The sequence below is a fragment of the Myxocyprinus asiaticus genome, chromosome 25 (genome assembly GCF_019703515.2).
Source record: "Myxocyprinus asiaticus isolate MX2 ecotype Aquarium Trade chromosome 25, UBuf_Myxa_2, whole genome shotgun sequence".
In the NCBI taxonomy this organism is placed as follows: Eukaryota; Metazoa; Chordata; class Actinopteri; order Cypriniformes; family Catostomidae; genus Myxocyprinus; species Myxocyprinus asiaticus.
Window position 1 is genome coordinate 44,644,912 of NC_059368.1, and position 26,746 is coordinate 44,671,657.

General features: G+C 35.8%; 1 protein-coding gene across 6 annotated transcripts in view; it reads right to left on the reverse strand.

Moving 5' to 3' along the window:
- LOC127415775 (receptor-type tyrosine-protein phosphatase kappa-like) overlaps positions 1–26,746 on the reverse strand; it is a 300,986-nt gene that overhangs the window by 38,697 nt on the left and 235,543 nt on the right. For 5 of the 6 annotated variants that reach the window (XM_051654679.1, XM_051654680.1, XM_051654683.1 and 2 more), the window contains 8 exons: positions 23,830–23,939; positions 21,559–21,760; positions 18,664–18,769; positions 15,414–15,687; positions 15,173–15,209; positions 7,988–8,123; positions 3,370–3,399; positions 1,531–1,691 (listed from right to left, as the gene is read on the reverse strand). In XM_051654679.1, coding sequence (XP_051510639.1) covers positions 1,531–1,691; positions 3,370–3,399; positions 7,988–8,123; positions 15,173–15,209; positions 15,414–15,687; positions 18,664–18,769; positions 21,559–21,760; positions 23,830–23,939 — 1,056 coding nt within the window. The remainder of the gene's footprint in view (positions 1–1,530; positions 1,692–3,369; positions 3,400–7,987; positions 8,124–15,172; positions 15,210–15,413; positions 15,688–18,663; positions 18,770–21,558; positions 21,761–23,829; positions 23,940–26,746) is intronic. The other variant, XM_051654681.1, reaches the window with a different exon arrangement.

Consider the following 26,746-nt stretch of genomic DNA (forward strand, 5'->3'; position numbering starts at 1 on the left):
CACCCAAAAATCAAACCGACTCTATACTATAATTAATAATTAATAATTATAATAATTAATAATTTAATAATAATTAATAATAATAATTAATATACTAGACTCTTTTCAATAAACTCCAATGTTTGTGGGTCTTATTTAGGTACATAAAACTACAGATGCCTAATATGCACAAATGCATTTAAATACATTAGAATAATAATAAAAAAAATAAAAGTATGGTGCTGTACGGTCCAAAAAAGACATCAATCCAGATATACACAAAGTAATTTTTCTCAAGTCAATTTACATTTTGAGGAAAACTCAACATGGAAAGCTTGTTAAGTCTCAATACTCCACTTGATTTATGATGAATTTGATGTTGTATTATATATATTTTATTAGGCTTATGGCATATGTTTCAATTAAATTACACCCTGTTGGGCAAAATTACATGGAAAATGTCCTAACATCTCAAAATGTACATTGTGAATGTGTGTTTCTTTGCAATATGAACATTTTTATACAACTTACATTATATTAGCTTTACTTGTAATGCATTGTATGTTACAAGTTTATGTTTTGGCTGTTTATAAGACACTGATTTTGTAACTATTATTTAATAATATTATCTATTATTTATTTTGTAATGGTATATGATCAAGTCATGAAGTCTTATGACTTTAAACAATGCTGCTTTTGCATAATAGCAATTATACAATATCTATCTATCTATCTATCTGTCTGACTGTTTGTCTGTCTGTCTATCTATACCATGTATATATATACTGCATATATATATATATATATATATATATATATATATATATATATATATATATATATATATATATATATATCATCAACTTCTGCAGATAACATTATATGACAATTGTGTTATAATGCATTGGGTATTATATTATTACAAAGAATATAATTAGGTATTACTGTATAATGTATTATAACTGTAGTTGGAATTATTAATAAGAAGTTCTAACATATTATATGGTGTATTATGAGACATTATGAATTTTAATTAGAAATTTGAATGAATTTGTAATCCCTTTAAATATGGGCTTCAGAAAAAGTGTTAGCTACATTTTTAGCAATGCAAGCTTGATTTCACACGCTGTTGAGTTTTAAAATGTGTCATTCTCAGCGTTGCCGTGAGGTGCTATAGCTGGCATTATTGGAAACTGTCTTCTTCTACAGTCAGTTTTCTTTCTCAGGTCAACTACTTCAAAGTGGAGTACCTTCGTTTGTTTGTTACCACAACAGGAACACGAGGCAAGTATGTTCAATAGGACTGCATGCTTGCTATACCCAGGGAGTGCATTCCCTTCTGCGCTTACATGATTGTGTAAAGTACGTTTCTGGCCTAAAACTATTCCTTTACAAAAGTTTTTGATGCCTGTCTAATTTCATTGCTTTGTTTTACCAGATGCTTCAATTCTCAAAGTCTGCACAGCACTGTGAATACTCGATGGCGGGAGCTTGATTTGCACACTTGATACTGAGATATGATCTCTGGTTGTTCAGGACTTGTGTACTCACAGCGGTTGCTGAAGTTGTGGGAGTCCATGAATGTGACGGACATGGGCTCCTCGGCGTGCAGAGTGCTTTGGTCTGCATAACTGCGATCCATGGAGTTCACCATGTGCGTCATCTCCTGACGGGTGTTTCCGATGGCATCCTTGCGCTTCTTGGCAAGCTTCCTGATAAGCCAATTAAAGAGAGAATTTTTAGGGATCTGTTAGTCCAGAAAACACTTCATTCCACCCTTCACCCCAACCACCAACACACAGGAGAACAAGACACAGGAGAGATAGAGGGATGATCCAATAAGCAAGCTTAGTTCCATGATAAAGGACAACCTTAAGGAAACTTGTAAGAAATATTTCAAGTTCACAGACTTCCAACCTAGTGGACGTCATGCAGTGAAATAAAACCATGCTTGTCCAAACTGCAATACTGCAAATTTTTTGTCTGCAAAAGGTGTGTATGCTTTCAAAAAGTCAAAAAGTTACAATTGTATTTTTGCCTCGTGGCAGATATTCGATATGATGTTTAACAACTGTAAATTTATATGCATAGCCAAATTATAATGCTGTTTCATATTTGTGAGTAAAAAACAGTATTGAGTGTAATCTGGTTACAAAGTAATTAGTTACTGTAATCAAATGATTTATGTAAAAAAGTATTGTAACATATTACATTTGAAATTCTTGCAATCAGATTGCAGTTACTTCCTCAATAATGGAATTTACTTTTAAATACACTACTTGGGTTACACATATTTCTAAAATAATATTATTTATATATAATACATTGAACATATGAATTGCTTTCTGTGAATACGACAGCTAAAGCGTGTGCTGCAATTAACAAGTAAGAAATGTAGACATTATTCTGAATTTGTTTGAGTGGAAAAACAAAACAAAACAAATCTGTGAAAAGTGATTCAGAAAGTAACTTAAAAGTAAAGTAATTAGTAATGTGATTACTTTAAGTAATCAGTAACCTGATTACAATTTTTGAGACGTAATTAGTAACATGTAGAGGATCACTTTTATTGTCTAACACTGGTAACAAAACAACAACAAGAAAGCTTTTCAGTTTCTTATCATCCAATATCAATATGGTTTATTAGCTTGTTGGTGTATTTGTTTGAGTAAGCAAATATAGAACAGATCAGACACAAAATCTGGATGTAATTCAACTGAAAAAGAAATAAATTTGGTTTTACTTTTGAAAAAACTGAGATGTCATGGGATGAAATGCAACATGGGGCTGTGTTTAAATGATGATGATTTTTGTGAATTTTTAGTTTGTTGTGTTTTTTAAATGTAAAATAATTTAGATGCTTTTGATAACAAATAAAATATCTACCGATACATTTTGATCTTGGCATAATAGTAACTCTTTGAGATGGACAGGTTCTTTCTAATCTGATCTAAGCAGAGGAGTGAGGGGGAAATGGGGAAACCTGACATTAAAAGCGAAAGTTCGCCCTCTTCACCAAACAAACAAATGGATCAGTATGTCAAAATGAGAGATGAATGGAGACAGGGTGAGTAAATTTCCCACGCACACACATGCACACGCCCACAATAAAATGGAAAAAAGAAAAAGTAACCAAAAAGAAAAATAACAGACAAGTGCAGCATTCTTTTTTCAAATAACACCACTTCCGTGCGACCGCCGCCGAGCATGTTCAAGAAATGATCAAATGCAAAGGAACGTGACTGGTCAAAGCAACAAGTGTTTTCGCTTGAAAAAAGGATACTGCATCTTTAAAAGACTAACAGGACTAACCATAGACAGAGAGCAGAGAGCCCTGGATGTATTTATATGCTTTGCTTTTGCTTTGGTCTGAGCGTCTCTGTTACTTACAGGTAATATGAGTACGAATAGTAGCTCCTCCTGGTGAGCGAATGAGAAACAGCACAAACAGATGAAGAGATATTGGTGAGTGCAGTGTGGGAATCAATCTTGCCAACACAAGCAACAAATAACCTCTTTAACAGCAGTTTTAGCCTGATCTCTTTCGCTCTCACTGATGGCATTCATTTCAACATGCATTTCTTGATTTGTGCATGTGGGTGCAATCTAAAACCCTATTTATTTGACAATTGGCTGTTAAAGGGGGAAAAAAGAAAAAGAAGAAAGAAATCTAATCAGATCATGCAAAACTCTGGGTGTACGATTTTATCATGCATCTCGGGGTCTCTGAATTGATAAATCCCTGCAATTAACCTTTGAGCATAGAAATAAAAAGCACATATGTGAAGCACAACCCAAAAAACAGAAAAGAATAAAAAAATGCACCTAAATAAATTAGTAAGCTGCTGACTTCCTGCAAAACAAGCAATGTAAATGATCACCATTTTAAAGATGCAGTATCTTCAGTATTTGACCGAAAAACATTGATTATCCATAGCCCAGTTGGAAAAGAGCCATTTATCTCTGTGTACCGAGGTCCATCATCCATATACAGTATGCACATATTCACACTTAATGCCCCACATTAAGTGTTTAGACATAAAAATTAAAATTAAACAATCATCTTACACAAAAAAAAAAAAAAAAACCATTAAAAAAATAACATAAAATAAAGGTCTCATAATAGAGAAGTAAGGGCTGCTGATAAAAGCAATCGATTTAAAGGTCAGTACTAATGAATGAACAAAGTATGGAAGAGTATGACGTATTAGGTTGCCTCCTGTTCGGAGACCTGATTCTAGATTGGGTAAACCTCATTTAACATAATAAATAAAACTAGCTTGAACACAGGGATGTCTGATCCTAAATCACATATTTATGTAACATTTAAACTATTTATGTAACTCAACTGAATATGATAATATAGAATAATCAAAGGGGGGATGAAGGGGGCGGCCCTTTTTACTCAAAACAAATTAAGCTGCTGATTTCCGTCTAGTGTAAGGGTATAAATTGGGGGCTCGTCCAGGATCTGAAGCCTTTATACCAAAACCTAGTTTAAAATAACACAAATTAACTAAGAACATTGAAAAGCCTATCTATATCTAAATGAGGATCATTTTACAAAATGCAACATCATATTCTAGTGTAGTTTGAGCACATCTTCTCTTTTTACCCCCAAAACTGAAGTTTTCTACAATTTGTCTGGTACATTAGTCAGATCTTCAGTCTGCTCAGATCAGTTGATTGTGTGGAAGAGGTCTGCACGGGTTTCTACTCCGCACGCGAACGCTCCCGCTGAATTTAACTGGTAACACTTTACAACACGGTTCCATTTGTTAACATTAGTTAATGCATTAGGTATAATTAATTAACAATGAACAATGTACGTTTTACAGCATTTATTAATCTTAGTTCATGTCAGTTAATAAAAATACAATTGTTCATTGTTAGTTCATGTCAGTTCATAGTGCATTAACTAATGTTAACAAATACAACTTTTGATAAAATGTGTTAGTATATGTTGAAATTAACATTAACTAAAATTAATAAATGCTGTAAAAGTATTGCTCATTGTTTGTTCATGTCAAGTAATGTTTATTTTAATTTTATACAGACCTCTGCACACACTGAACACTTCCTGTTCATGTGGACTCTCCTTTCAGCCAATTAGAATCAATTACAACTCTCCCTGCAGCCAATTAGATTCTACTTAACTCCACCACTCAGCCAGTTAAATTCATGGAGTGTCCCCCCATTAGCCAATTACTATCTAGTCAGACTTCCTCTTCTCTGCCACATGTAAGTCATTTCTAAACTCTCATCTAAACATTAATGAACTCCATTTTCCATTAAAAAACAGTACTTAAACATCCTTCAAACAAACATCAATTCCCCCGAGGAACAAGACTTGTTTTCAGAGAATGCATCTTAAGCCTGTATGGTACGTTGTATCCATTTGGCAACAATTTATTTTCTTTCATTTCTCACTTTTCAGAAAAAGCTAAACATAATGCATTGTTAAAAAAATAGAGAGGGCAATTTTTGAAGTAACCAATAATATACTGCTTTTAAGCCACATGACATTTGATTTAGTCTCTAAGAAGAACACATTTTGGTATGTTTTTACAACATCATACTAGATTTTTTTATTTTATCTTTGATAAGTTAATTAGATGTTGTTGTTAACTGATCAATTTCACCTAATATAGTTTTACAGAAAACTGAGAAAATGTGAATGTTGCAGCAATTCTGTGCTACAAAGGAATTGCACTAATGCATTTTCCCATTGGGAACATTTACAGATAGTGGCATCTATAATATGATTGCATTTATTCAATTATTTGGAAATGTTTAATATAATACAATTGAATTAAAGCAAAAATACCATAATAAGGGTTTGTTTAATGGAAAGGGCAAGAAGAGTGCACAGTGCTCTCTTCTGACTGACAACAGTATGGTAGGATTTAGTGACAGTGAAAATAATTGACAATATTGAAGACCGCATAATAAAGATTCAATCAGTTTTAGTTTGTGTGAGGTCCAAGTGTATAAATACATAAATTAATGATAGAAATATGAATTTGAATCAAGGAGAATAAAAAAAATCTAAGAAAACATGCTGTGGTAAATATACATCGATCAGCCACAACATTAAAACCACCTGCCTAATATTGTGTAGGTCCCCTCGTGCCACCAAAACAGCGCAAACCCGCATCTCAGACTAGCATTCAGAGATTATATTCTTCTCAAGACAATTGTACAAAGCGGTTATCTTTGAGTTACCGTAGACTTTGTCAGTTCAAACCAGTCTGGCCATTCTCTGTTGATCTCTCTCATCAACAAGGTGTTTCCCTCCGCAGAACTGCCCATCACTGGATGTTTTTTGTTTTTGGCACCATTCAGAGTAAATTCTGGAGACTGTTGTGTGTGAAAATCCCAGGAGATCAACAGTTACAGAAATACTCAAACCAGCCCATCTGGCACCAACAATCCTGTCACGGTCAAAATCACTGAGATCACATTTTTCCCCATTCTGATGGTTGTTGTGAACATTAACTGAAGCTCCTGACCCATATCTGCATGATTTTATGCACTGCACTGCAGCCACACGATTGGCTGATTAGATAATCGCATGGATGATTGTTGGTGCCAGATGGGCTGGTTTGAGTATTTCTGTAACTGCTGATCTCCTGGGATTTTCACACACAACAGTCTCTAGAATTTACTCTGAATGGTGCCAAAAACAAAGAATATCATCTCTGAATGCTATTCTGAGATGCGGGTTGGTACTGTTTTGGTGGCACGAAACAATATCAGGCAGGTGGTTTTAATGTTGTAGCTGATCAGTGTAGCGCCATTTTATGTCAGAAAATCAAATGGGAAAATTATTCCATTGTTACGTTTATTTTGTCTTGTTTTGACTAATTTTTCACATATACCCCCCCCCCCCTTAGGTTTTAAGCATAAACCTCATCATTTCTTTTTTCATTTCTTATTTTCTTACAGCCAGTTTAACAGATTGCTTCCACATGTAAGCATTAAATGACGGCAATTCCTAACAATAGAAACATTAACCAAAATATTTCTACCAAATCAATTATAAGAGTTCATATTCCTTAAGTTACAATCATGTATGTATATGATTATATTCATTAATAATTACTGACAAAAGCATCTTTATATGGTATACAGACTAGACCTTTCATTTGTGTTTGCACAAGATGGGTGCACTGTTAACAGCCTGCGATTCAAGAAACAGCCGCATGATGGTGCCATTAGACAGAAGCAGCAAGACAGCGTGAATGTGAAAATGGCATGACAGCTCAGGTCGGCTGATTATTATGAGGAGGTGGATGTGGATGCAACTGCACATGGATGTAGAAATAGATTTTTTTCCCCCTTCAAAACAACCTGTTCTTCAGTGGACAGAAGACTGTCTTTACAACACTCCTCTGGGCCAGTGCAAACACTTCACCCTCTGTTCATTAACAGAAGTTCATCTGAACTTTGTCTTCCTTTAGACACACATGGCCATGGAGCAAAAAACGGGTCACCTTTGTGACACTTCATGCACATTTTTTGGCCCCTTTTTTTCTCTTTATCTCACACACACCATTTTTCAAATTTCGTATGTATATTTGTCACCACTGAATGTTCGCAGCATTTAGAAGACATCAGTCTCAACTATAGTGCAAACCCCACACAATCTTTAACACTGTCCTAAATCACAGCTTTTGAGTTGTTTTCATGATCTGGGATAGTATACCATTGTGGTTGTTCAAGTCTATAGTGTGTCTGATTTTCTTTCTGATTCGCTTTAACTGAGTTTTTGCCTTGTTAAGCTTGAAAGCAGGGCCTGTCTGAACAACTGAACCATAAGTGGTTTTTATAATAGTTGGTGACAGTGGTCCTGATGCGGCGCCCTACGGCTGCTCCTGGTGTGCTGATGATGTAATGAGATGACAGTGGAAGGAGGATGCTGGTGTTCTTGTGGCCATTTCAAGAGTGAACACACACTTACTGTAACGGCAGTAAACATTTGAAGAGCCAGTGGACTTCAACGTACCTTTTCTTCACCAGCAGGATGGCCACAAGCACCAGGAGTATGAAGACCAGGACGGCAGCACTGATGCCGGCGATTTTTACCACTTGGTCGGTCTGTTTGGCAGGGTCTGGAATCACTTCTGGCTCCTCGGTGGCCCCTAAACAGAAGAATGGAACTTTAAAGCTGATGTGTGTAATGTTTTCAATGTTAAAATTCTTACTGCTGCGACTGGAAGTGTGTTACATCAGCAGCGTAGGAGCCCCCGGTTCGGATCCCGCTTTGAACGTAATCTCGTTCGCATAATCAGTGACGAGTGAGATTCGGCAGTTGCCTTTTTTCCCTCTAACATTACATTTTTACTCCACTAATGGTTAGGTTTAGGTTTGGGGTTTTGGTTGGGGGGTTCAGCTTATACAATATTCATTCCACTTCACTGTATTACAGCCTGTACCACTGAAAACAACTCGCTTTTGGTGCCCCTCTGTGGACATTTCACTCGGAAAATGGAGCTCACACGTGCCCATACGTCAAACAACACTTACCGCTTTGACCACTGGGGACAGTGTTTCGCATTGCAGTAAGCCCAGACCGATTTTAGCTAAACCTATTGTTTCCGATTTCACTGTGAGATCAGTCTGGAGTTAACTATAAGTAAGCCATTTGTAGGTTTATTTCACCGAAAAGTGTAACACTAGCGCTTTGTTTACGCGACCCGTCCAGCTCGACACAGTAACATCGACTCAATCAATGCCTTTTGGAGTCTTTTTGAATCAGTATTTTTCATTCTGTTTGGTGACGCTACTGGTGCAGAAACTACATGCTTCAGCTTTAAAAATAACATTCACATGTATTTTATAAAACAAATAGTTGTGATCCTGGATGCTGATTGGTTAATACAGCATTACTTCACCAGCTATTGTGTTTATTACTGCACAGCACTAATACAGACCAACTATTAACCTTAGTTTACATGTCAGGGACTATCACTTCAAGGACTCGCTTAATGATTACTTAATGATTCATTTAAGGTCACCAAAATAATTTAAATTGCTACAATTTTTTCTTTAAAAACATAAGGGCTTTATTTATTATTGCATCACACTACCTCACAGGTCCATTAAAGCACATTGATGTTTTACAAACATGTTTGCTGTGTAATATTTTTCTTCACTGCCAAAAAATAACAGAATGGCTTCAAAATGACCGTCAGATATGTTTCTCCAAACATTGGCAGACAACCACAGTCTCATTCCTTTGCTGAACACTTATTAATATTACTTATTACACTCCTTGCACGAATACATTATACAAAACACAAAAATTATTAGAATGCTCTAGAAATAAAAGTATGAAACTGTTCAAAGAAAAGACGCTGCCTGTGAGCGGAGCCTAAAGAACAGAGTTCATCATGGTAACAAAGTTGTAAAATTGGCTCTAACTTTACACAGATGCGGTTAGTAAGTGATTTTATCACACTAAAACCACGTTAACACATATATTGTTTATGTCTTGTTTCTATACTTTTGAAACAGTATTTTAATGTTTACGGATTGGCCCCATTGACTTCCATTGTAAACGCATCACTGACAACCTTGATTTTTGCAAGAAAGTAAGGACAAGTCGAAATACATTTTTGTGGTAATAATATAATATGCCACAAATGCTGTCGAATGTTCTTAACTTGTATTGAACCTGGAATATTCCATTATATTTCTGGAATATTGGGCATTCCCAATTTGGAATTGCAATTCCTACTACTTAGTAGGACCTCGTGGTGGCGCGGTTACTCACCTCAATCCGGGTGGCGGAGGACTTGTCTCAGTTGCCTCCACTTCTGAGACCGTCAATCTGCGCATCTTATCACGTAGCTCGTCGTGCATGACACAGCGGAGATTCGCAGCATGTGGAGGCTCATGCTATTCTCCGTGATCCACGCACAACTTACTACGTGCCCCATCAAGAGCGAGAGCCACTAATCGCGACCACGAGGAGGTTACCCCATGTGACTCTACCCTCGCTAGCAACCGGGCCAATTTGGTTGCTTAGGAGACCTGGCTGGAGTCACTCAGCACACCCTGGATTCGAACTAGTGACTCCAGGTGCGGTAGTCAGCGTCAATTGCCACTGAGCTACCCAGGCCCCCGGAATATTCCATTATTGTATAACTGAAGTTTTGTGACAAGAGCAAAACTATCGACGTCTAAATTATTTACCTGAAATTAGCTAAAATACAATTATCATATAAACATGGGCTGTCAATCGATTAACATTTTTGATCGAGTTAATTACATGACGTTTAATTAATCAAGTTAATTGCATATAAATATTTGGCCCCAGAATAAAGATAATTCGATATAAATAATACATACTAATTAAAATAATAATAAATATAATATATAATAAATATAATAATTCAGATAATTCAAAGACATTACATTATGGTGGCAGACAAGTAAAACATTGATTAGATGAAACAAATAGTGCAGCGCTGACTGCCCCCTGCTGACGTGGCTTGTAAAAAAAACAACAATCATGTACTTTAAGCTTGAATTGCTCTGGTGGTATGAAAAAAAGTACTTTTATTACAGAGTTTACCCACACATCAGGAGGCATAACTAATTGTGTTTTTTTAAATAGAATTTATTGCACTAAATTAAAGTGTTAAAGTGTAAAGTTTTAGCCTAATTAAAAACACAAATTTTAAGTATTCCTAATCGTAAAATGCTCTGGAAGAGCTTTCCTTAGTGTGTAAGCACCCAAGTCTTCAACAGTAGCGCTTTGGGTCTATAACACTGTCGGGAATACATCACCAATGACTGAAATACTTCTTACACAGCAATCTAACAGCTAAACTATCATTAAAGCATCTACGGCTATTGATCGAAACTTCTCCTGAACTCAAGCTGGGTGCATGAGACATTTACGACAGTCTCTGTGCTGACTCCATTTATGGGTTTGTCTGTAAAGGCTGTATTGTGCAAGCTGTCTGGGTGGCAGACGTAAATGGATCTTCGCTATGTCCTGAAGCTGTACTATAAGCTTTTAAGAATGATAAGGCAATGACCCACTGACATGGGCCTCTTAAATAAAGCCATCAGCTGCACACTCCGCCTCTGGATCCGTGGGGCAGCTCAAACAAAATGAAAGCCCCTGTCACTGCCTTGCACGCGGCTTTTCTATCCTTTACACCTCATTTGGCCAAGTGAGCAGCCCGGGGCAAAATGGCACTGCTGCCCTAATGGACCATCATCATACCACTCTCCTCCTCTTCACTTTAAGAACTGACCACACATGAGTGCTACATTAGATTCAGATGACCTAATAATACAATTACTCCTTTAAATAAATCTCAAAAACACAAATACTAATTTTTGATATTCAAAAACAAATGGCCACATGGTGTACAGGGCGTTGCTGTTTGGTTGCTAAAGTGTTCTGACTGGTTGCTAACTGGCCCAAAAGAGCACACTTTGACCTGGGAAGTGTTGCACCAGCTGTGTTTGAAGTATCACTTAAGTTGGGACGTACTATAAAGTTTAAACTAACAGCTTAGTAACTACTAGTCAGTCAGTGCTTAATTTGGCTGCACCAACTGTTCTTAACGCAAGACTAAGCTAAGCTACTAAAGTCTTAAGCTCTCTGTAATGTGAACTCGCATAATATGACGTTTACCTTTCTTGGTCCAATAAACAGCCCTACATTTTTTTACACTGAAGAGCTACTAAAAAGTCAATGTTTTACATAATTTTCTCTCTCATAAATGTAAACAAGTTTCAATGTCAACATCATCATACATGTCTAAAGGACTGACATCTGTCACGCAAAACATGAGCTCATTAATGTCAATCAATCAACTTGATTTTTTTATTCCAACCGTTACTTCTGGGCTGAGGCTTCCATAAATATTTAGTTTATAAGTAAGGTTAAGTTTCGTTTCACCAAAGTTTAATGGTGCATCGCTGAAATATTTAAGGTGACACTTTCCAATAAGGCTCAATTTGTTTACATTAGTTAACATGAACTAACAATGAACAATGATTTTAAAGCATTTATTCATCTTAATTAATGTTAATTTCACCATGTACTAATACACATTTAAAATCAAAAGTTGTACATGTTAACATGAGTTAATACACAATAAACTAACATGAACTAACAATGAACGATTGTATTTTTATTAACTGACAAAGATTAGTAAATGCAGTAAATATTTATTGTTCATTGTTAGTTCATGATATCTAATGCATTAACTAATGTTAACAAATGGAGCCTTATTATAAAGTATTACCATATTTAGTAGTGTGCAAATTGTAACTTAGTGACCATTTACGCAATTACTAGTCTAAGTTGTGACAAAGACTCTTCCAAGACAAGTCAGTCCACTCGATGGCCATGTTTGGAACAGTCCTGGGCATGTAAACAAGCGGCATGACAGTGCAGCTTCTGTCTGCTTGAATGGGGAAAGACCGAAATCTCCAAAACGGTTGGTCAAGATTACGATTAAAGAACATATTTCAAATCAGCAGTAAAATCTGACAACACTGGAATCATAAATTGTGCTTCTTTAGCTCAGATCACACACACACAAAAAATAATAATATTTTTTTCAGGCTCGTTCAGCTAATGCGCACTCTCAAGTTGATCGACAGGCAATGTCTGTATCTAAAAAGTCTCTTTTACCTGTAAAGCGGGACTTCATTTTCTACATTCGTTGACCGTTCTAGTTTGTCCCATTGATTTTAATACCAGTGGTCCTGATCTCTGGATGTAACTTATGCATTGTTGGTGCAACCAACCCCTGGTCTCTAGATCTTGCTTGAGTCCCTTCTTCAATTATTTTTTTGTCATTTTAATCATCCGCCAGGCAAAAATCCAATTGCTTAGAATAGTAAAGACATCCCTCTCCTCAACAAGCCACATGATTCTTGGTATCATTCATGTCTGTAGCACCAACAGTGCAGGATGAGTTACATTCCGAAATTAAATACCAGTCTTTCTAAGGTGTTAATAGTACCTCAATTGTGTGTTCCTCAAAAGTGCTCACAGCGGCAGTTTTTCAACAGAATTGTCATCTCGTATTACAGTATTTCTGAGAGGACTTGAACGCAGCATTAGTCCTAGCAGTGTCTGTTATAAACCGCTGTCTTTTAGTTTGTTTTTATTAACCATAAAACAATAATCATAACAACAAGAAAAAAATCACCCGCTGCTTTTAACCTCGTTTGACCCCCACGTCCACATGTGTGGACATTGTATTTTGGCTTTGCTATGCACAACACATAATTTAAATGAATTAAAACCGACTGAATACTGTTCACAAGACTCTAGACTGTCATTTAAGGGTTAAACTTCGGGCACACTAAGTCACGTGACACAACAGCATGACGTCGATTTCCGCGAAGCCAACAAAAGAGCCTCTGGTAAGAAACCTCTACGTTTTTTAATTGAAACCAGTTTGGATGTAAAGAGTAACATCTCTACTTTCGTTTGATAACCCGCTTTAAAAAATCCATTAATTTTTCCGCTCATCAGTGCACTGATAAACATGATGTCCACATATGTGGAAAATGGGACTTTATTACCTCAAAAGATGAAAAAACGTATTAGTTATTTTTAATAATTTTCAACATTAACACATCTGTGGGTCATTTCTCTTCATTTTAATATAACTCTTGTTATATTATATTTTGTTATCACTGTTCAATACGGTTCTATTCATTAACATTAATAAATGCATTCCTATATATTTACTGTGTATTTTCACATTGAGAATAAATGTATTCATGCAAAAGCTGAAAAATGTTGCTTTCAGAGGCTTTATATGGAGTTAGGATGAAAATAAGGTGCATTTCAAACTGTTCTGAGACCAGTGCAGACAGACAGCACACTAGAGGTTCAGTCATTCACTAAATAGGGAGCAAGGGAGCATCCTGTAGATTTCTATGGAGCTAAATGCATTTACTCCTAAAATTCGACCAAAAGTTTAGAACAATGATAATCAGTACGTAGATTCAGAATTTTATAATGCTAAATTTTTATTTTTACATGGTTAGCAGTGATTGGATGATGCTGGACATTACTTTTAATCAGAATTATTTATTCAGCTTTACAGAAAATCAGCTGTAATGTCTCAAAAACATGAATAATCAACACTCCTGGACACATAATAAACTATTTGATGAAACAAATCTGACTTTCTATAGATGGGAATTACTTAAAATTTCACAGCTTAGTCCCGCTGTCCACATATGAGGACACTATTTGCTCTAGAATTTTTTTTCTTCTTATTTATTAGGTGCTACTAATTACAAATCAAAAAGGGAAATGGAAAATGCACACAGTAGGTTAATTGGCTGTTATTTTTGTTGTTTTTTTTAAACTTCCAAGCAATATTTACTTCATTAAGAAATACCTGAAGGCTACATGTCATTGTTTTAATTTACTTGGTTAATATTTAAATCAGTACTTACCTTTTTAAATAAAGTAGTGCGTTCAATAGCACATTAGTTTTTGCTGTCACGAGCGGTCTGACGATCCGTTTCGACTCTTGGGATTAATCTGAGGTGTGGTTTCAGATGCTAGCCTGTATTGGTTCCGACATCAAATTTTGCCCCCCCCCACCTGAACACTTGTGTTTCTGTCAGGTCTTATGAGTGTGATTTGAGAGGAAACCACTGGAAGCGATTCAATGGAAATTGGATTACATCCATTTTGGAGATAAAATGATATGCTTAAAAACTAAAATGTATTTTTGTTGCTAAACAACACATGACGTGGGCTATACCTAATCTGCTCGGGGAGTGCGCTGAGCCTCGGGCACAGTTTTATCATTCGATTTCCTGCTGAAAAACAATTAATGAAGACCCAGAGGAAGAAATAATGTGCAATAACTCCGGCGAGACACGATTGAAGGTGCTTTTGCTTTTGTCAGTACCACAACAGCACGCTGACCTTACTTTACATACACGTGTATCATGATATGCAGAACAACAAGCAAAAGTCCAACAAACACTGTGCTGTGGATGTTTCGCAACAGTAATATGTTAAAAAGGGTTACATGTGCAGATATTATAAAGTCAAAGCATGAAAAAGGCTATTGCATGAGTGACAATATGATGAACAGCATCTCTCAAAAAAATCACTGGACTGTCTATTGGACAAATCAAAATACACACATATGCATGTTCTCAGTATGAAATGGCTTACCTTTAAATGCCAGTTTCAAACACTGCGTCTTACTCTCCTGTAAAGAAAAACAATTGACAGTTCATTCTCAAAGCTCCATTAATACCAGAACAGCACAATATAGAAACGAGCAAATGACAAAAGATGTATGTTTGAACGTAGCCTATATGTTATATTCTGAACTAGTTAAAAGTGCCCCAAATTGAAAAATCACCCCTATACTGGAGTACATAGCATGCTTATTTGTGTGTTATCTGCTAACCTTCTCCACGCTGCTGACGGCCTGGAAGTAGATGTTGTAGTTTTTACGGGGTGCAAGGGGAGCGTTCCAGTAGCCCTGATACGTCTTGTTGTCTCCCACCGTAAATGGCAACGGTTCTGGAAGATTTCTTGGTGGGAGTTCTGCTGCGAAATAATACGGCAACCCGGCACTCGCGGCGTTCTGATAGGACACCGGCTCGCGATAACACTCCCCACTGCCTGCCTCCCGTCGCGCACGGTGTGGATTGATCTCCGTCACCACAATCTGGTAGGCACTGTTGATGGTGGGCAGAAGAACACAGCCAATCAGATGACTAGAACTGCACAACTAATGATCAGCGGTGCCAATTCCATTCCATTCCAATCGTTACAACAAACAGCTTTCGCGATGTAAGACATGTCGAAATAACAAGAAAACAACAAGTAGTAACAAAAACAGGCCGTTTAATTGTACGGGTCAGAGAGAGAGTGGAAAACGGTCATGAAAATCTAAATGATGACTGTAATTGCACTTCAGGTCTGTTTCTTTATTCGTTTACTCGCTTTTTGAACACGTCAGTATCTCCTATTCTAAAAGCTGATATTAATATAGTGTCTGTCTGAAAGGTGCTGCGCTTCCACTACCGTCAGATTTATCATCCCCGTCAAGTGAATTTGAAATTCTCTTTCCAGTGAGCATTTGACTGGCCAAAAATTAGTGACATTTTTCAAGTCATATTCCCAGAAGAGAAAGACTGTAAATGCTTATTAGTGGTAGACCGATGGTTGATCTTTGGAACTATCGGTTATCTGCAAAAATGTATGCAGATAGTTTTTATTTATTTTTGTGTTATTCTATACAGCAGGGGTCGGTAACCTTTTTTCACTAAGGAGCCAATTTTTTTATTTTTGTTTGATGCATTTTTTCGAAAGAGCCATAGCACAAACGAATAATTTACAATTTTCAAAAACAAAGTTTTTAAATAAAGTTGCGTTCACAATGTGTAAGAGCGAACTGCTCCATGGAAATAAAGCGAACTAAACTCACAGCACCTCACGAGATGATCGGAGATCATTTGCAGCATTCTCATAGACTGCATTATTCTTGCAAACAGTTTTTAGATGAATGAAACCGTGAAAAAGAGTGAAAACTCTTTACGTGCGCTTGTTCCACGAGACAGACTGGTGTTGCACACCTCTGAACAAACAGCGAATCAGACACAAGCAACGACGGCTTTTCTTTTGACTGTTCTTAAAAATATAATAAAGTGTGTTTCTTCAAGCGTGTCTTTGTGACTAAAAGCATTTCTTGTCTTGTCTTGTCTTACAGGTCACCCACCTGTTGCGGGTAGATGAACAAAATTACTCGCGCATGAAATACATTTGGACAAGGAGCTTGTGAACTGGATTGAGCCTCGTCACATCTTGCGGGTGGTGGGTGCTATATCACACCCTGGGTGCACATAAAAAAAAATGAAGATTCATAAAATCTCTCGTTGAAAATGCTCTTATGAACTCTATGAATGTGCGTGTTTTGGAGAAGCGCTTTCATTGCACTCGTGAACAGCGGAGCTCAATGCGCACATATAAAATCAGTTGCGCACTGGCGGCTTTTCTTTTGTCTATTCTTGAAAATATAATCATGTTTCGTCAAACGCGCGTCTTTGTGTCTAATTTCTTGTAATATATCACTCCGAGAAGTCTTACAGGTCGCCTTCCACAGTGGCTGGTACATCAGCAAAATACTCTGCATAAAAAATCCGCATTTGCCGTTCGTTTTAAACCTTATTCACCAGGAGTAGGCTATATGACAAATTCAGGAGAAAGGAAATCAAAACAGTGTCATTGACTTCAAGCTTTGCAATCGCACCCACACTTTCTGCAGGAAAATTATCTCTTGAAAGTTTTAAATGATCGTGTGTTGGTGAATGGTGAGCTTGATTTTTAACAAAGAGCCACTTGTGGCTCGTGAGCCATAGGTTCTCGACCCCTGCTGTACAGTATTACAGCGGCCTCTAGAGGTGAAATAAAAAAAAACAATCACTGACAATATTCATCCATATTTTTATCCTCACTTCAATGCATATTTTGTTATTTTGATTAGATAATTAAGTGTTCTAAATTGAAGCGAGGGTGTCCAAAATAAGTGTGACCATACGGAAACGTGCCCCGTCAGCAATATAATCTTTTTTGAATAATAATAAATTCCTCATTAAACCTCATCTGGTGAATATATAGGCTTTAAAAAGCTTCATTTGGTTAATACATAATATAGAGCATTGTAATGGAGCCAAGTCTCTGTCACTTCAAAATAAGAGTCCCCTGTGTGTTTCTGGCTTGTTTAAAATTCTAAGTCCTGTATTATGCACCAAATCTTCTTGTTTTCCCCCTGGTTATTATTGGGATTTTGGTTGCACAATAAACTGGATCTGGGATTTTATTCATTTTGGACTCTTGTAGCCTTTATATATATAAAAAAATAATAATAATACTTGATAAATGCATTTTAAAACTAGATTAATCAGTTATTTCCACCACCTTTGTTATTGGTATTGGCAAAATCCACTATCGGTTGATCTCTAATGCTTATATCTGTTAAATGTTAATTTTGTCAACTTTCAGGTATACACAAGAATGATGACCTCAAACAGAATAGAAGAGAACAGAACAGAGGGCTTCAAAACTAAAACACACATTGACAAAAAAAAAAAAAAAAAAAAAAAAAAAAGCCTTCTGACACTTCCCTCTTCCTCTTCAATTTGAGTGTATCTCTAGAAATAAGTTTGTCACACAACAATGGCTGATTTACTGATATAGCAAATCCAGCAAAACAGAGAGGAGAGATGGAGAGAGAGAGAGATGAGGAAAAGGATGAGGAGAATGAAATAGCCTGGCACAGCTCTGATCAAATAGGGATCTTTGAGCAAGTGGCGTGCTGAATATCGAACAGTTGAGAGAGAGAGAGAGAGAGAGAGAGAGAGACTTGTGTTATATGAAGCTGAAAAGCGGACTGTTTATTTGAGTGATGCTGAAAAGCCGTCTTGTGTTTTGAGTGAAGCTGTACAGCGATTGCTGGTTATTTGTGAATAAAATGGAGAGGTTTATGAGCTGAGAAACACAGGAAGTGAGGAATATGGTATTGTCTCCAGCAGCAGTGGCTCATTACAGCACAGAGAGGAAGAGTGACAGAGTCTGCAGCAGGCTCATGCAGGAAGAGCTGGAGGATATGAGAGCAATAGAGACCGGGAATGCAAAAGCACGAACAGACACACCTGATAGGAGCTCCTTTAGCCTGGGCAGGTTTCAGGAGGACGGTGATGGTTGTGGCCGTCTCGTTCAGGGACGCCTCCGACCCGTCATACTCTTCTAGAGTAGGTGCTACAGAGAGAAACAGAGTCACAATTATCCATTAGTAAAATCATGGCTGTGTCGAGGAGGTTACGCTGAAACCGCATCTTATCAAGCCACAGATAGACACTCAAAGTTTAAAGCAGATAAAAAAGCTCCAGTAACTACACTGTTTAAGGGTGAAATATCTTTTTAAGATCCTATGAACTCAAAATAAAGTTTTGTGGATTTTAGTTCATGTCTGTTAGTTTGGAAGCCCTGTATATGCTAAAAGTTAACAAAATCAACTTTCAGTATACAGGTACACATCAAATTTTGTCAAAAGACTAACAAGAGCAAATAGTAATTTAAGGTTCATGTCTGTGATGCAATCTAAACCCTATTTAAAAAAAAAAAAAAACCCATCCAAACTTCCTGTCTCAATTTTAGTTGTGGTCGTAGTTCTTCTGATAATATCAGACGTTTTATAAATATTATGTGGTCAGTAGCGAATGATCAGACCACGATCGCTGCCATCTCACTTGATGCTGAGAAGGCATTTGATAGGGTGGAATGGGACTATCTTTTTAAGATTTTGGAAATTTACGGGTTTGGGTACACTTTTATTGGGTAGATTAAGTTACTTTATAAACATCCGTTTATAAGTGGTCTAAATCAGAAGCTCTTGCTCTAACAGCATATTACCCTGCCACAGATTTCCAACCTGGCACCTTTCAATGGCCCAAGCAAGGCATTAGGTATTTAGACATTTTATTTCCAGCAAATTTGTGAGATTTAGTTAGAGCTAATATTGACCCTTTAATGAAAAAGTTACCATGCTCTGTGGCTCTGCGATAAGATTCAAGAATTCTGGTTAAGAGTCCAGAATTTTATCTGTGAGGTTTTAGATACTCAAATTTCATTCTGCCCCAGACTATGTATATTGGGTGATGGGGCGGTCATTAAAGTAGGTAACAAATATACAAAAAGCTGGGTACAAACAGATCGGCAGACAAATAATTCTTAGAGGATGGAAGTCAATTGGTGCTCCCTCATTTCAAGAATGGTTCACCGAATTGGGGAGGGTGCTGGCATTTGAAAAGATGTCATATAAACAGCAAAAATAAAAAATTAAATGTTTCTCTATGTTTGTTGATTTTTATATTTTTTATGTTCTCAAATATTTTCTTTTGTTTGTTTGGTTATATGTGTGCATGGTGTAATTTATGCTTTGACTATAGGGATATTTATTGAGGGGCAGGGTGGAGTTGGGGAGGGGGATATAATGGGAGTTAAGTTGATTCTGTGTTTTTATGTTGTTTATTTTAATTCACACAAGAATCAATACAAATGTTAATAGCAATAAAATAAATAAATAAATAAATAAATAAAACATTAAGTTAATAGAACAAATATGCAATTTGATAGGATTTTGTAATGAAATTGAAATGCGTAAATCTTAAAAACAGGCTAAAATATTTTACACCAAAAAAATAAATGTAACATTTATGCATTTCACTTTCATAACAACATTAAACAACATCAAATTAAATTAATAAAACATTAAATTAATAGAACTTTTAAAAAAATGCAATTCATCTTGATGGAATTTTGTAATGGAATTGAAATGCGTAAATCTTAAAAATAGGCTAAAATAATTTACAATAAATTAATTTGAATAATTCTAAATAAATTAAGATTTGTGCATTTCACTTTCATCAAACAAAATTCCATCAAATTGCATTGCATAATCTTTAACAAAAAAAAAACAACAAAAACAAAACTAAATATTTAATAACAAAAGTTTTATTTTTGTTATTATTTTTAAGATTACGCAATTCAATGTTATGAAATGTTGTAATGAAATTGGAATGTGCAAATATTAAAAATAGGCTAAAATATTTGACACAATTAATTTAAGAAAATACTGTGTGAAATAAGTTGCTTTTTTCACCCATTTCATTTATGTATTGTGTATGTATCCTATGATATCACTTAAATGTACAAATCTATAGCTTGTTTCTTTTTTAAAAATGAGCTTAACAGTTTTCCTGGTCTCTGTCTGTTTTTTTTAGGCTCCACCTACACTTCTCTCGCTCTCAACAAATCTAGAGTGATGGATTTGTGAAATGTGGAAAATCATATTTCCCGTGATTATGCCTGTATTACATCTCAGAGCGGCGGAGTAAGCAAGATTGGCAGAGAGCCTGAGGAGAGAGAGAGAGAGAGAGAGAGAGAGAGAGCATCTCTCAATCATTGAGGTTTTTGTGCTTGTTCTCACTGGTCAATAGAAAATCACTTCAAACATGCTTTTACCTCCTGTAAATTGAATGTAGTTTAAGATCATTTCAAAAGCAGGTGTGAATTTGGAAAAACACTGGCAGCCCAAATCTGATTTTTTTAGGCATATCTGACTAGGTTTCGATTTTAGTAGTCTTAAACACAAAGCAACGCATGAAATTTGATCACATACCACACATATGTACTTTGAAATACATATATTAATATAAGATTTCTGTTTGTTCCTATAGCTCAACTGGTGCTAGCAACACCATGTCATAGATCAAATTCCCAGGGAACACACATCCTGATAAAAGGTTTATCGTGAACGCACTGTAAAATCATCTGCCAAATTCGTAAATATAAATGTATTTCAAGTTTTATGTGATATCCTGGATGCTACGTGCATTCAATGCTATGCACAATGCACAGAAGTTTTCAGGTGTTGCAGTGTAAAATACAGTATTTTATAGCGATGCCTCCTCCATTACTAATATCAGGGTTCCCACCCTTTTTTTGGCCATGACTTTCCAGACCTGCAAACCACATTTTTCAAATACCTGATATGTTGGTGGTGACATTGAGTGTGGTGGGGGGTCCGTAACCCTTGCTGGTGCTGGCCCGTATCAGGAACTGGTAGGTGGTTCCAGGGTGCAGCTGTGTGAAGTTGTGTCGAGAGGTGTTCCATGGTAAAGACGCGAGCACGGGCGGCCGCAGTAACGGCACTGACGGATCGAATGAATGCACGCTACTGTAGCTGATCTGAAGAACAAGAAACAAACAAAAACAGAGTCTAAATACATAAACAGAGCTCACATAACATAAGAACAGTATTGCTACATGTAAACACCCTATCCATTGATTTACCATATCTGTATCAGCCAATAGCATTTTTCTGATATTGGGAGCAGACAATATCAGGACATTTTGTTACATTTTAAATATTATAGTCTCTTTACTGTTTTGATTTCACTTGAAACATTACAGTACAGTTCGAAATGTACGCTTTAGTGTGAGTGCTGTTTAAGAAATAAAAACTATATAGATTTACTGTATAATATCAGCCATCATATCGGTTATCAGCCATAACATGAAAAAAATGGTGATACATTACAATAAAATTTGTTAACACTATTATATGCATTAGGTCTCATGAACTAACAATGAACAAGTATGAGTAAAAAAAAAGTAACTATGATCACATTAAACATAATTAATGCTAATTTATTAAAATACTATTGTTTATTTTTTTCATGTTAGTTCATAATGCATTAACTAATGGTAATGTATACAACTTTTAATATAAAAATGAAACAGTATATATGTATATTAAAATTAACGTTTACTAACATTAATAAATGCTGTAAAAGTGTTGTTCATTGTTAATGTTAACTAATGTAGTTAACTAATGTTAACAAATACAACTTTATTGTAAAGTGTTAAAATAATTATTGGTATTAATAATAATAATAATAATAATAATAATAATATATATATATATATCTATATCTATATCTATATATATATATATATTATATTTAAAATTATTATTACATTATTAAAAATATTATTATAAATTATTATAAAAATAAAAAATATTAAAGGTGCAATATGTAACAATTTTCATGTAATATTCGCCTTTTTTTTGCCAATGTGTGAACGGCTTGTAATGCAACTTAAAAAATGAGCCCTTCCCAGACTTTCTAGGTTGCCTATTAAAGCCTGTTGACTTATTTTCATGTGAAGGGAGCAGGTCAGTTTTGCCGGGAAAATCCAAAGGATGTGACGTTTATGCGTGCTCCTGAAAGCCTTGCCTCAGTGCTTCTCTTCCGTTGTTCAACAGCGACAACACACTGCAACACTAGGTAACGTTATCTTAGAGATGGAATCCAGCAAACATCTGGCTCCCAGCACAACACCGACACCTACACAAACTCAGAGTAAGCCAAAAAAGAAAAACATTTTTCTACTGAATTCCGTCTGGCTAAGCGGGAACGTGATCGTGGTCAAGGGAAAACTAGAGTGAACATCGGCAGGACATTTGATTCCTGGAGGGACCTTCGTTCGGTGTTGGGGATCAAAACCGACCCAGAATTGGCGTTCTTCTTATTGGACAGGTAAGCTTACATAACTGCAAAGCATGTGAAATATAGTGCCATAAGGATTGATCTGTGTCATTTTAGCTAACTTGATCTTGCCTGCTAATAATTTCAACGATCTTCTCTTTATACTAAAAGTCAGGTATACAGGATACATTTAAGCAAATACGCTGGTTTCTTGATCGTACAACACATACAATAGTGCAACAGTAAACTGTCTGGTATAGTTTGGTAGTATGTAGCTGTATGTGTGTATCAGTATGCTATGATAGCTGATAAGTAGTTTTAGTTTAGTCTCAAAGTTTGTAGTAAAACAATCATAACTGTGTCATTTTAATTATGCTACCTCATCTGTCAGCATGATGCCGGTGAATCACGTTCAGTCTCTTTGTACGTTACATCGTTGTTTTGGCCGATGCTCGCTCGCTCATGTCCCTATGGAGTGTGTGCACCAGCGCAAGCATGAGCAACAGGTAGCTGTCTGCAGTTCACTTAACGGCCACAGGTGTCATTAATAACAAGGGTTTCTGAAACTTACATACTGCACCTTTAATATTATTTTTACATCAGCCATCATTTATCTAGTTCTTAAAACATCGTAAAGAATTTAATTTGCATATAAATGGAGACTTGCAAGTTGTTGTTGCATAAGTATTTGTGTGACACACTGACATATAAAAGACACATGGACTTGGACAACACACACACACACACACACACACACAGCATTACCTCATACTGGGTTATAATGCCGTTGGGCTCCAGAGGCTCTTTCCACTGCAGTGAGATCTTATCCTCAGATGGAGTCGCTCTCACAAACTCTCTGGGAACTGAACCAGGCACTACAGTACAGACAGAGAGGATATGGAGAAAGACATTAACACTCACACAAATGGGCTTCAGTGAGAAGTGAATGTCCAGAGTGCACACAGCTGTCCTCTAGACAAAGGGTGGCCACTTTTAAGATGCTCAAATATAAGATTAATAGTTTTCATTTCAAATTTTTTGGTTAATACATAATCCCCACACATCCATTTGTTATTTCAAAACTTGGATGACCTTACAATAATTGTAAAATTCAAAAAAACGAAACAAAAAATACAGTCCAAATAAAGAATGAGGAGGAGTGTTTGACTGGTAGTGTGTACAGTACAATTCACTAAATTCCAAACCACTAAATAGCTACAAATACTACAACAGCACTTTCCTAAACACCTGTTAATCACTATACACTGCCTTTTGAGGTAATTTGATCTAACATTTAATAATGTTTAAAATGTTGCAAATTTATGAAGCTAATGAGAATCCCTGAAATTATCACATTTATTTGGAGATAAAATACTTGTCATTTTCAGTTTTGCTCAAGATGATTAAATTAAAAGTTTTTCAATAACTGTCCAATAAGTGAAAGAATTTAGGGGTAAAGGAGGATATTAAAAACTTTGTTGTTCTTAAGTGGGGTGTGTAGATTTGTTATGAAGCATGTTCAAAGTGGGCTCACATTGACTGATGTCGCAATGGAGATTCATTTATTTATAGAATACTTTAGATGTTACTGAATGTCAAATGTGATTGAAATGAACAGGAAATGGTGCACCTTTTTCTGAAGTGGTTATTTTGAATAAACATTATCTTAATTTGTTACTCAAAAAAGCATCTTGCTGTCTCAAATGTGTTTGCATACAATTGGTCCTATAACTATTGCCCCTATTTAAACACTACTTTATATCACAATAACCCCAATAAGTGTGGGGTAAAGGGACCCCCTTAAAAAAGAAAAGAAAAAGGATTTTAATCAAAACATCCTTCTGTTAATATTACTTTTAACCAGGGACTAAAAACAGTTTATATATATATATAATTTTTTTTTTTTTGTAGTATGTAACCGAAAATGGGAACAAAGTGATTTTCAATTGTTCTGGAGTGAAAGCGTTATTTTTAAATGCTGGGAACCGGTTATAATGGTTAATTTAGTTCCGGTAATTTTTTCATGAAACCAAAGACCAAACAGTTTTTCACAGTCAATTTTTGGATTTACACCACTTCATGTTGCCTGAAAAAATGAAACGTGCTTCAGTGGAGATTGCTTTAAGACAACACCGGAAGAATGGCTTCCCTTAAAATTTCATTAAAATTGCACAATAACATGTTTATCAAATTGCACATAACCTCTCTATAATTCAGATAATTATTGTCCCAGTTCAATATTAAAGGTAACAAAAGTGTGCAACAGCATACAACACTTTCGCAATGTTCGTCCCGTTGATGTTATCTGCATGATTATGTCCGTCGGAGTTCGTGGATTCACGGCTCATAGAATCCCATTGAAGCCGTGCTTCAACAGGAATCTAAGGCAGAGGTGTGTCCCATTGAGTTCAGCTGAGCAAAACATCGATGTTCAAGAGGCTCTAAACATGTCATTCTGGTCAGGGGTCTATGGGAGCATGAGGGAAATGATCTGATAGTTGATTGGACAGAGGGCTTTCAATCAGTGTTTTCCTATCCCTTCCTGGAAGCCTAGCTTCTCTATAGGATGATTGGTCAAGCTCTCAAATGGGCTGATCCACAAAACAAACAGCCAATCAATGAAACGGTGATGTACATGAGTGACAGCATTTCAGATTAAAACACAGCGATGTCATTCAGTCTGTACAGAGTGATCGGCGGTGCAGAAATTGATTGTGGTTTAACACAATTAATTTAGTGATTATAAATCTTTACTTTTACCATCAGCAAATGTATATGTTGTAAATAAAATAGTAAATATAAAATTCTGTATTTTTGGTATTTTATTTTCATTCAGTAAGTTCACTCATTTTTTGTGTGAGTTGGCAACATACATACGTAGCTGCTTTTGGGGGCAAAATTCTGTGAATGAAGAACTTTTTAACAACTATATATAATTACTACATATACATGCACGATTAATCCAGATACAAGACAAACATTATTAGAGGTAAAAAGTACATTTCTCAGTTGATTCCAAGTCTTCACTGAATTATTGTTAGATATGATGCATTAATATAGATTTGATGTCGTGTTTTGACCGAGAAGCAGATCTGTAATTAAATGATACTTAACTGTTAATTAACTGCTTGTTAAGCGTTCTATGCTGATAAATCAACCACACAATAAAAACATTTTATTGCTTATTTTCACTTATTTTGGGCTTGTTTTTCCAGACCAGGTTGCTTGTTTCTCGTGAGATCTGGCAACACTGCAACTGGTATTTCACACACCCCTAGTATGGAAGCCCAGGAGTGCCATTTACAAAAGAATGAAGGAATAAATTATCAATCTATTTATTTAAAATAAAAATGTGAGTAAACCAATTTAAAAATGGACAAATAAATAGACACATTTAAATGTTTATTTAATTCATGTTTTAAAACGTACTTATATTTAGCAATAAAATTGCACATTAATAAGTCATTTCTAAATGCACCTTTTAAATTAAAGCATTTGGCAATTGCTTTTCTTCATCCATTTGCCAGCTGCTTTTCTTTATTGTTTGACTTTTCCTTTTCTTTGGTTTATTTATTCACATTTTTATTTTCAAATTAATAGATTGATAATTTATTCCTTCATTCATTTGTAAATGGCACTACTAGGCTTCCATACTTAGCACAGAGTACTGTCACATTAAAAA